This window comes from Pseudophryne corroboree, chromosome 6 (assembly GCF_028390025.1).
Source record: "Pseudophryne corroboree isolate aPseCor3 chromosome 6, aPseCor3.hap2, whole genome shotgun sequence".
NCBI lineage: Eukaryota > Metazoa > Chordata > Amphibia > Anura > Myobatrachidae > Pseudophryne > Pseudophryne corroboree.
In genome coordinates this window covers 143,161,645-143,172,984 of record NC_086449.1, presented here as the reverse complement: position 1 = coordinate 143,172,984, position 11,340 = coordinate 143,161,645, and the positions used below count along the sequence as shown (strand labels likewise).

Sequence of the window (11,340 nt, the reverse complement as noted above, 5' to 3'; positions counted from 1 at the left end):
GGCTGCGACTGGGTTATTTGCATAGTGGGCGGCACCCAGTGGTTAAAGTGAGTCCAGCCCGCACTGTGGCAGCAGTAGAATAGGTGAATCGGCCCGGCGTTGTGGGGGAGGGGGGCAGCACTGCCACCACGGAGAGGACGAAACTCAGCCCGCCATACCGGCGTACCAATCCGCCCCTGAGTTGTGGCATCAAAGGGGAGTTATCCTTGCGGGCATGCTGGTAGGTTCATCTGAAGTCTGGAATTTAGGACCATCTAGAAAAGTGGGGCTTCTGTAACATAGAAATTCTGCATTTATCATATGTACCTAAATAGTGTTTATACAGCCGCCTCCAAAGCTACCTCTCTGACAACTCCATCCTTGATCCACTACAATCTGGCTTTCGCCCACTCCACTGAGACTGCCCTGGTGAAAGTCACCAATGACCTGCTTTCGGCCAAATCCAGGGGCCACTTCTCTCTGCTCATCCTTCTGGACCTCTCTGCTGCCTTTGACACCGTGGATCATCCTCTCCTCCTCCGAACACTCCAAACGTTGACCTCTCTAGCACTGTCCTTGACTGGTTTACCTCTTACCTCACTAACCGCTCCTTCTCTGTGTCTGCCTCTGGCACCACCTCACACCCTTCCATCCTTCCTGTTGGTGTCCCTCGGGGTTCTGTCCTAGGCGCCCTTCTGTTCTTCCTGTCCATCCTTTTCCCTGGGTGCGCTCATTAACTCCTTTGGCCTTCAATACAACCTCTATGCTGATGACACATAACTCTACCTCTCTCCTGATCTGTCCCCCTCTGTCCTATCTCAGGTTTCCAGCTGCCTCTCTGCCATCTCCTCCTGAATGTCTGAGCGCTCTCTGAAGCTCAACATGGACAAAACTGAACTCATTATCTTTCCCACAGCCATAGCAACACCCCCTACCAATAACTCTATCACTGTTCACAACACCATCATTTCCCCCGTTCTCCTACTCTGCTGCTTGTGCGTCACTCATGACTTCTCCCTCTCCTTTGCACCCCACATCCAAGCTCTGGCACAATCCTGTCGGTTCCAGCTACGCAACATTGCTTGCATCAGGCCATTTCTCTCCCAGAGTGCAACTAAAGTTATCATCCACTCATTGGTCATCTCACAACTCGACTACTGCAATGTTCTCCTCACTGGCCTCACTTGCTCCCATCTTGCTCCCCTCCAATCTGTCCTCAACATCCGCAGCTAGACTTATCTTCCTCTCCCACCGCTCCACATCTGCTACTCCCCTTCAACAAAAACTGAGCTGGCTCCCATTCCCCTACAGAATCCTCTTCAAACTCCTCACCCTCACATACAAGTCCATCTCTTATTCCACTGCTCCCTACATCTCAAATCTCCTCTACCTTCATACTCCCTCCCGCCCACTACGGTCGTCCAATCACCGTTGCCTCTCCTCTGCCCTGGTCACTGCTTCCCCTGCTCGAGTTCAAGATTTTGCCCATGCTGCACCCCTTCAGTGGAACTCGCTCCCCCGCTCCATTAGACTCTCCCCGACCTTGCAAAGTTTCAAATGGGCACTAAAAACCCACCTACTTATCACAGTGTACCCTTCCGATGCATAACCTAGTCCTGAGGCTGCTCCTCCATCCCCCTGCCTCATGCCTTGAACATCTCTGCTTTGCTTACATACTGCGATCAGGCTACCTTCCGCTTGCTTGCACCTCATGTCATCTGTCTGTCGCCCCTTCCCACTAGATTGTTAGCTCTTCAGAGCAAGGCCTTCTTTCCTCTTGTTGTTAAAGCCCTCTTCTCATCACATATTTACTTGCAGCTCTCTCCTACTCAGCAACCATCTTTACCCGCTTTTTCTCCTGCTGGTAAAGGCTCATCTCCATCTATGTCCACCAGCCCCTAGTAGTACGATGATTACTCCCTCGATACTTACATCTTAGCTGTATTGTGTTTTGAGAATTGTGGTGCTCTTTGTTACCTGTACTCGATTTTTGTTATTTAGTTACTGTAATGCTAAGTTTTGTCTCCCTGTACTGTCCTTTGTACGGCACTGCGAAACACTTGTGGTGCCTTATAAATAAAATGTAATAATAATAATACACAGGGGCATAACCAGCACTTTGTGGACCCCATAGCAACACATTGATGTGCCTCCTCTCTCAAAGCTTCTTGAGAGACACCTCTTTGCAGCACTTAATTTTATGCCCTATAACAGTGCCCTAGTTAATTTTCGGAACCATTGTAGTACCTTAGTTAATGTTATGTCCCATAGTATTACCCTAGTTTATTTTATCAACCACCGTAGTTCCGGTGTTCTCCTCACTGGTAGTTCCCGTGTTCTCCATCTCCAACCTCCTCTTCCGCTCCCCCGCTCCATTAGACTCTGAACCAGTGTAGTACCTTAGTTAATGTTATGTCCCATAGTATTACCCTAGTTTATTTTATCAACCATCGTAGTTCCCGTGCCATTTTCCTGGTAATTACTGCTGCCGCAGCAAAGCTTCAGTGGGTCTCCAGGGAGGTAAATATAATTATATGAAAACAGGATGTTGGTCCCTCTGGACCCAGGGGCCCATGTGCACCGCACACACTGCAACCAATATAGATACACCAATGTACACTGGACTAGGTTATATTGTCACAAGCCAGGGTTGTTTACAGGTATTAAACCATAGAGTCTCTCATTGAGAGGCATAAGATGAGGGTTCGGATTCTCAAAAAAAGTGCCATAAGCCGGTATCACTCAGCGCTGAGGAATGTAGAGGCATTCCTGACTAGTTTCTCTGGTCTAACCACCAGTATTCTCAAAGGAACTTCCTGACAATCCGGTTTTAAATTAATATATAGGATACAAGCTCACAAAGTACAGTGTATGTGGGAAATTTTGAATTGCTCACACATGTGTTCACACCTATATTTGCCTATAAAATCCACTAAGGTTAAATGTCAAGCTACAGTAGTCTACACAAAGTTGGAGAAAGCACTGCTATATAAAGAAAGTGACTGCTATAGAAAGAAAGGGACTTCTAAAGGAAGAAAGGAACTGCTGTTGGTAGAAAGGAACTGCTATTGAAGAAAGGAACTGCTATAGGTAGAAAGGGACTGCTATAGGAAGAAAGGAACTGCTATAGGTAGAAAGGAACTGCTATAGGAAGAAAGGAACGGCTATAGGTAGAAAGGAACGGCTATAGGAAGAAAGGAACTGCTATAGGTAGACAGGAACTGCTATAGGTAGAAAGGAACTGCTATAGGAAGGGTAGAAAGGAACTGCTATAGGAAGGGTAGAAAGGAACTGCTATAGGAAGAAAGGGACTGCTATAGGAAGAAAGGGACAGCTATAGGAAGAAAGGAACTGCTATAGGTAGAAAGGAACTGCTATAGGTAGAAAGGAACTGCTATAGGAAGGGTAGAAAGGAACTGCTATAGGAAGAAAGGGACTGCTATAGGAAGAAAGGGACAGCTATAGGAAGAAAGGGACTGCTATAGGTAGAAAGGAACTGCTATAGGTAGAAAGGAAATGCTATAGGAGAAAGGAACGGCTATAGGAAGAAAGGGACTTCTCTAGGAAGAAAGGTTAAGTGTCAAGCTACAGTAACTTGCACAAACGTAGAGTCAGGGATTATTATAAGAAAAAAGACTGCTGAATTTGCTTTAAATTAAAAGGTAATAAGTGACTTTATTGCACCTGTCATGTTGTCAGGATGTATTGCACGGCTTTTGGGCAAAAAACTGGATTCTCTATATTTATGTTTAATATACTTTTTCTACAGATATAACTATGGCAGAAGTTCCTGAATTAAACGTCATCCCAATGGACAGCTACAGGTAATGCATTTTATTCTACTATATAAGGCATGGCATAACATATAATGAGGCAAGCTGAGGCAGCCCTCTCAGGTTGCTGTATGTAGAAGGGAGCAAAATAATGCAAAATATAAATGATCTTGTGCCAAAGTCTAAATCAGAAAGTGACAATATAGGCATTTTAGAATATACACTACCCTAATACAAATGCTTGATAGTTTGTATAAGGGACGATAACAGGGAGATCTCAGTTGCTGCCTCAGCGAATTTGCAGAGGTTTGTGATCACATAGTCGCAGCCCAAACAGAGTGAATACCCGCCCCGTGCAAGTCTGCGTAGTCCGTACGAAAAGCTCTGCGTATGCCGGTCATCTGCAAATCCTTTCACAACTCACTCACCATCGAATGTTTTTTTCCAGTTTCTGCAGTCTGTGCATAGCTCAGGACCTACTTCTACAGTACGACAGCAACAGGCTGTTTGGGGCCTGAAAACGCTTGGGTATGCCTGCATTTTTACGGACACTCCCAGAAAACGGGCAGTTGCCATCCCCAAAGGTCAACTTGCGTATGCTTAGCGATCAAAAAAGACGTTTGGCCTCCGGCGTGCGCATTATGATCCGTACGCATGCGCAGTTGATTGATATTCGCCCACCCTGTGAAAATGCACAACAGGGATCAGGTCTGAATCGGGTCCTCACACAGAAGAATTATTGGGGTTTGTGAAGAATATTTATTTGTGTCACAATGTGAAGAAAATCAACATATGTTCATTTTTTTGTCTCTTTAGTGAGTACGAGGAAGAATTTTACGCTGACTACCCCTGTGATAGGAAGGTAAATTCCACATGACATTTCTGTTGTTTACATTTTATACAACAAAAATAATTCAGTAGTATTTCTGTTAAATCCAGTAAAATGTATATGTGATATGTGTAAAATAAATCTAGTCATTTCCCAAACCTTTTATTCATTTATCTATTCACCTATTAGAGCTTTTAACATTAACATAGAATAAATGTATATATCAGAGTCCAGGTTTAAGTATATCCATGCTTGGCCACAGGTGACAATTTGTACCTCAGTCAATTTTATTTAACCATTAAAACCTGGACTGTTAGGGGTAAATTTACTAAAGCTTCTTAAAGAGATAACTGGTGATGTTGCCCATAACAACCAATCAAATGCTATCTATCATTTCTCTATTGCCTTTTAGAAAATGATAGACAGCATCTGATTGGTTGCTATGGGCAACATCACCAATTTTCTGTTTTAGAAGCTTTAGTAAATTACCTCTTAGAGTGCCTTGAGGACTGCATTTGGGAACCTCTGGAATATAATTTAAAACATGACATATTTCCCATTTAAACAAAAGAAATTCAATTGTTTTGGGTTTTAATTATAAACGATATGTATACAAAATTTTTATTTGCAATTAATATTTTATTTGGAATAAAAATTATAATTATAAATACTTTTCTTAGCAGTTTACAAATAACACATATTTAAGAAATTTGCTATGTTTGCATAGAAAAAAAAACAAAAATAATTGGCAACATAGAAAAAAATGCTAAAAATTGGAAATTCTTTTCCACAGTCTAGTATGAAGCATTTAGATTGGACCTCGCATCACACCAGTTGGTCAACAAGTGGAATTAAACCAGAAATAAGAAAGACTAGAAAGCCTCGGCACTGCTTCAGAAAGGCAATAATGCTGGTGGTGGCTGTGGAAAAGCTAAAAAAAAAAGTTTTTGACAAACGATCACTGTTCGATGACAGTGACCTGATGGATCACATCCTAGTGGAGGGTAAGCTCATCTGTAGTTACTAGTTCTTTTATACAAGCTAACTAATGGGACAGCAATCCAAAACACCCCCCACCCATGCCATTTAAAGTGAGACTTTAAGAATTCTATTTTTCATTAGAATAATGGAAAAAACAAAAGTATTTAAATAAAAACTCAGGCTAAAGACAGCTAGAAAAATCTCAATCTCTCTCTCTCTCTCTCTCTCTATATATATATAGAGAGAGAGAGAGAGAGAGAGAGAGAAAGAGAGAGAGAGGGAGTGTATGTGTATGTATGTATATGTGTTTGTGCCATCCTTCCTGCTGCCTGTGTCCCCAACACTACCCATCCAGTCGTGGCAGTATGTCACCATTGCCTCTGAAAGTTATGCCCCTGTACGGCAGAGGAGTTCCGGCGGCCATTCTCAGTAAGCTTAGGCATACCCAGATGGCCCATGGCTGCCCGACGGTGACCTGATGCTGCATCTTGGGACACAGCAGTGGATCAGTGAAGCTGACAGGAGGGCATCTCTTTCCTTAAGACGCCTCTTGCGCATTAGCATATTTTCGCACAGTAGCCGCGTCCAAAGAGGAAGTTGCTGTGCCTTTAGCATCCATCTCTGAATCAGCCCCTTAGCTGCTTACATTGTCTTACATGGTTTTCAGCTGTTACATGGGGCCTAATTCAGATCTGTTTGCTCGCTATTTTTTGCACTCCGCCTATAGGGGAGTGTATTTTAGCTTTGCAAGTGTGCGAACGCATGTGCAGCCGCCCTGTACAAAAACAGCTTGTGCAGTTTCAGAGTAGCTTTGACCTTACTCAGCCGCTGCGATCACTTCAGCCTATTCGAGCCCGGAATTGGTGTCAGACACCCGCCCTGCAAACGCTTTGACATGCCTGCGTTTTTTCAACCACTCCCAGAAAACGGTCAGTTGCCACCCACAAACGCCCTCTTCCTGTCAATCTCCTTGCGAACGGCTGTGCGAATGGTTTCTTTGCTAGAACCAGTGCACAACAACAATCTGCTTTGTAACTGTACGGCGTGCCTGCGCATTGTGGTGCATATGCATGCGCAGTAGTTACCTGATCGCTGCGCAGCGAAAAACGCTAGCGAGCAAACAGATCTGAATTAGGACCACTGTACACAATGGCCCTCATTCCGAGTTGTTCACTCGCTAGCTGCTTTTAGCAGCATTGCAAACGCTGGGCCGCCGCCCTCTGGGAGTGTATTTTAGCTTAGCAGAATAGCAAACGAAAGATTAGCAGAACTGCTACTAAATAATTCCTTGCAGTTTCTGAGTAGCTCCAGACCTACTCCTAGATTGCGATCACCTCAGTCCGTTTAGTTCCTGGTTTGACGTCACAAACATGCCCTGCGTTCGGCCAGCCACTCCTCCGTTTCTCCAGCCACGCGTTTTTTAGCACACTCCCTGAAAACGGCCAGTTTCCGCCCAGAAACACCCACTTCCTGTCAATCACACTACGATCACTCGAGTGATGAGAAAACGTCGCTCGAGCTTGTGTAAATCTCCAAAGTTTTGTGTTAAATTACTTAACGCATGCGCGCTGTGTACCATGTGCATGCGCATTTTCAACCTAATCGCTCCGTTGCGAAAAGCGGCAACGAGCGAACAACTCGGAATTACCCCCAATGTGCAAAAATATGCAAATGATGCAGCCGTCTGGATTTGTATTGAGACGCCCACTGACAGCTTTGCAAATCGCAGCTGCTGGATACAAACATGTAGCGTTGCTTACAGATCAGTTGATTATCGTACTTCTAAACCTACTGTTACTGCATACAAGATCACAGGTGCAGGCTGAGACACACCCCAAAAATGGTCACGACACACCTGCATTTTTGCCGCCACTCCCCATCGCCTTCTACATAAGACTGTCAACCACTTTGCAAAGAAATTATCTCTGCGAGCGCCATCACATGACCATTGCGGCACATGAGCAGTGCCACTCAGATGCATGCGCAGTTGGCCAGTAATTGCTTAAATGAGAAAAAAAAAAGGCCCACAGTCCACACAATATTAATGAAATCTGTGTATCAGAAACAGATCAATAAATATTTAAGACCTGTTCTTTTCCTTTCATTAGATGAAATTACCTTCAACAAAATAGAGAATACATGCGCACCTCCACGCAAATTCCTGTACAGTAACACAACTGTCCACATTATTCGAGATTGCAGACAGAAGTGTCTAGCACTGAAAAAAACTCAGGGCAGAGCGCATCTTGTGGCCTTGTTCTTACAAGGGAAGAATCTTGAGCAAGAAGGTAAGTCATCACTTACGGACTACTTACTGAGTATTCCATAAAACTATATTTTTGGGCATTCTTCATTAATAATGAGGTTGTAACACCCTATAGTGCAGAGAGCACAAAGTGTCATAACAAACTGAAATAAAATATTGATTAATAATGCTATAAGACACAAGAAAATATGACTCTATGAAGCATATGAGCTAAACTTGCTAAATCATACAACAGTCAAATCTGTAGGAGAGTGCACCCAGGTACACACTACCCAATGGGTGCTGACAATCCGATAAAGGCTTAGATCCAATGGAACGATTAGGTCAGTGCACATCCATACACAATGAGCAATATCTTGCTCAGTGTGTACTTTCCCTTTCAGCTCTTGAGTGGGACTATGAGGTCGGGAACAACATCACGTGTACAGTGTAAAATATGCAATTTACACTGTACACTTCCATAGACACAACATATTGTATTATAAAATAAGAGCAAATTGTTTACACTACTTTTCATCTTCCTTTCAGCAAAGATAAATGTGGGCACGTACGTTTCACCACCTCTTGTGGAAGATAAATATCCAGTCACTTTGGGTCTTGCTGGTCACAATCTCTTTTTATCCTGCATTCCTGGAGAAGACAGTCCCCGTACTCCAGTACTATCTCTGTTGGTGAGTATATGAATGCCACTTTTTGCCAGGAGACATTGGTACTAGGAGCGATCCTCCTCTATCAGTATATTCAGTACTCATAGGAAATATGTCGGAAGTAGCAATAGCAAGTGACGCAACAAGGCGTGATTAGCTGGTCGCACAATTTAAATCAGATCATCTAAGTACAAAGCATAAGTATTGCCACCAGATTGCTTGCCATAAAGCTGTTCTCAGCATCAAAAACATGCAAACCTGTTAATACGAAGCTGATTTTATTCAATAGGGTTCCCAGTAAAAAAGTTACAAACCATCTGTAAAAATCTATTGAAGATTCTGCAATAGTTTACACTAGTGAACTATAGTGTAATATTCGGGTGTAGTATGGTATGCCGGCGGCCGGGCTCCCGGCGACCAGCATACCGGTGCCGGAAGCCCTGTGCGCCGGGATCCCGACAGCCAGCAACCTGAAGACCACCCGTAATATTCTGCTCAGGATGTTTCATGATGCAGCAGCCACTCACATAAGTGGCATATTCTCTGCCAGATGTTTGAATTGTTACCTGTGTGCATCTATTCTTTCATGAATCTCCACTAAACTCTTTTCTCAGGAGGTCACCAACATTCAAGAAAAAAGGGACGGTGACTTGCTGCTCTTCCTCTTCTACAAAACAGAAAACACCAGTCACAACACCACCTTTGAATCAGTGGCTTTCCCTGGATGGTATATTAGCACGTCCCAGCAGGATCACCAGTTTGTTCAAATGAAGGCGCAAGACAATCAAGTGTTTCTTAGGGAGTTTGACGTTACTCCAGAAGGAATCTGAGATCCAACCACTTCTACAGTATGTATGTACTATGTACAGCACAGGAGCCAGTATCTGTTCTGTTACACATCTAACATGGGTTGTCCTGCACCCGCTCAGTCATTGGTCTGATGTAACAGAATTTGTTTTATTGTAATTACTTTCATAAAGTTCAAATTCTCATTAAGAGAACAAAAAGTAGCTCTATCAAGAGTTAGATATTTATAATTTTTCATCTATATTTTGAATGTATTTAGATTTTATTCTACTTTATATTTGGTTAGCATTACAGTCGCACAGCCTTGAGGTCACAAGTTCAATTTATGACCAAGGCACTATATGTGTGGAGTTTGTATGTTATCTCAGTACTTGCATGGGTTTCCTCCGAGCAGCTCCGGTTTCGTTCCACAATCCAAAAACACTGTAATTGATCTTTGCTTCAGGTTTCTGGAGGTCGCAATAGGAACAGGATATTTGTGCATGCAGCCAGTCCACCAAATGAAACTATTTTTGGTGGACTGGCTGTATGCATTATTACTATTTTTGGTGGACTGGCTTCATGCATTATTACTCTTTTGTGATACATCATATAACTGCTGTTTTACATTGTTTAAACATTAAATACTATCAACTCATTTAACTTACATCTGGTGTAACTGACAATTAATTCTTCCTCAACAAGCACTGTTTTCATAAATTGACAATTATTTTGGGTTTGACTATCCCTTTCATTAATAGCTGCTTGGAAAGTGTAGCCCACTGTAGCGCCTGTTATAGAAATTAGTTTATTTGCGTTACACAAGCCAAAAACACACTGGCAGGTTTATTGGCTACCGACAGAAAATGAAACATAGTCTGTATTTATGTCACTGCGATAGGGAATAAAGGGGGTCATACCGAGTTGATCGCTCGCTAGAAAGTTTTTGCTGTGCTGCGATCAGATAGTCGCCACCTATGGGGGAGTGTATTTTCACTTTGCAAGTGTGCGAACGCTTTTGCAGCCGACGGCACAAAAAGTTTGTTGCAGTTTCTGAGTAACTCTGGACTTACTCAGCCGCTGCGATCACTTCAGACTTTTTGGTCCCGGAATTGACGTCAGACACCCACCCTGAAAACGCTTGGACACGCCTGCGTTTTTCCAAACACACCAAGAAAACGGTCAGTTGACACCCATAAATGCCCTCTTTCTGTCAATCACCTTGCGATTGGCTGTGCGAATGGATTCTTCGTTAAATCCATCGCACAACAATGATCCTCTTTGCACCCATACGACGCACCTGCACATTGCGGTGCATACGCATGCACATTTTTACAGAGTTTTAACCTGATCGCAGCGCTGCAAAAAGTTGCTAGCGAGCGATCAACTCGGAATGACCCCCATAGACTGTAAGCTCCACAGGGTCAGGGACTGATGTGAATGATTGAAATACTGCATAAAGTATATGGAATTTGTGTGCGCTATATAAATAACTGTAAACAAATAAACATAACAAATGTGAATGTCTGATTTTTAACCACTTAACTGACAATTTTTTTCCCCAAAAAATGCTCAGAATTATTTTTTTTATGAGTGAATTAGGTGACCATATATTTAAACTTATCCAAAAGGATTTTATCGGAAAAAAAGAAAGAAGAATATATAAAAAAATGTTTATACTTGTAAAATCGAATGGCACCATCGGAACATTGCGACCATTGAAAACATTGCAACCACCGTGACTTTCATGTTAATAGCCCGGACAGCCACCAGTTGCACAGGGGAGGCTTGGTGGGGGGGGGGGGGGGGTAATTTACACTTACCCAAGTTGCTACTATTGTCTGCAGCCACCGGCTGGGGAGTCCTGCCATGCTGACCGATCAGCAGTGACTGGCAGCATGGCATACACTGGGGGAGGTCCTTTCCGGTCCCTCTGAGAACAGCAGCAGAGGAAAATGTCTCTCCCCTGCACCTGCAAGCACTTCCTATCTGACTGGTGGCATCCTGTGCGACCAGATCAAATAAAGCACTTGCTGGTGTGGTTGCATCTAATGCGACCATGCCAGGTAAGTGGTTAAT

General features: G+C 43.3%; 1 protein-coding gene across 1 annotated transcript; it reads left to right on the top strand.

The window, feature by feature from the left end:
• Positions 1-861: 861 nt before the first annotated feature.
• Positions 862-9,305, top strand: LOC134934510 (interleukin-1 beta-like). The gene is made up of 8 exons (XM_063929939.1): positions 862-974; positions 1,722-1,843; positions 3,749-3,803; positions 4,569-4,614; positions 5,375-5,585; positions 7,671-7,850; positions 8,357-8,499; positions 9,090-9,305. The coding sequence occupies exons 1-8, from the start codon at positions 862-864 to the stop codon at positions 9,303-9,305; spliced, it is 1,086 nt and encodes a 361-aa protein (XP_063786009.1).
• The last annotated feature ends 2,035 nt before the right edge of the window (positions 9,306-11,340 follow it).

Coding starts and splice junctions, on each gene's coding strand:
- LOC134934510 (XM_063929939.1), top strand. CDS start 862: ATGGACAAAACTGAACTCATTATCTTTCCCACAGCCATAGCAACACCC. Junction 1,844..3,748: donor ACCCGCTTTTTCTCCTGCTG/GTAAAGGCTCAT, acceptor CTTTTTCTACAG/ATATAACTATGGCAGAAGTT. Junction 5,586..7,670: donor GGATCACATCCTAGTGGAGG/GTAAGCTCATCT, acceptor TCCTTTCATTAG/ATGAAATTACCTTCAACAAA.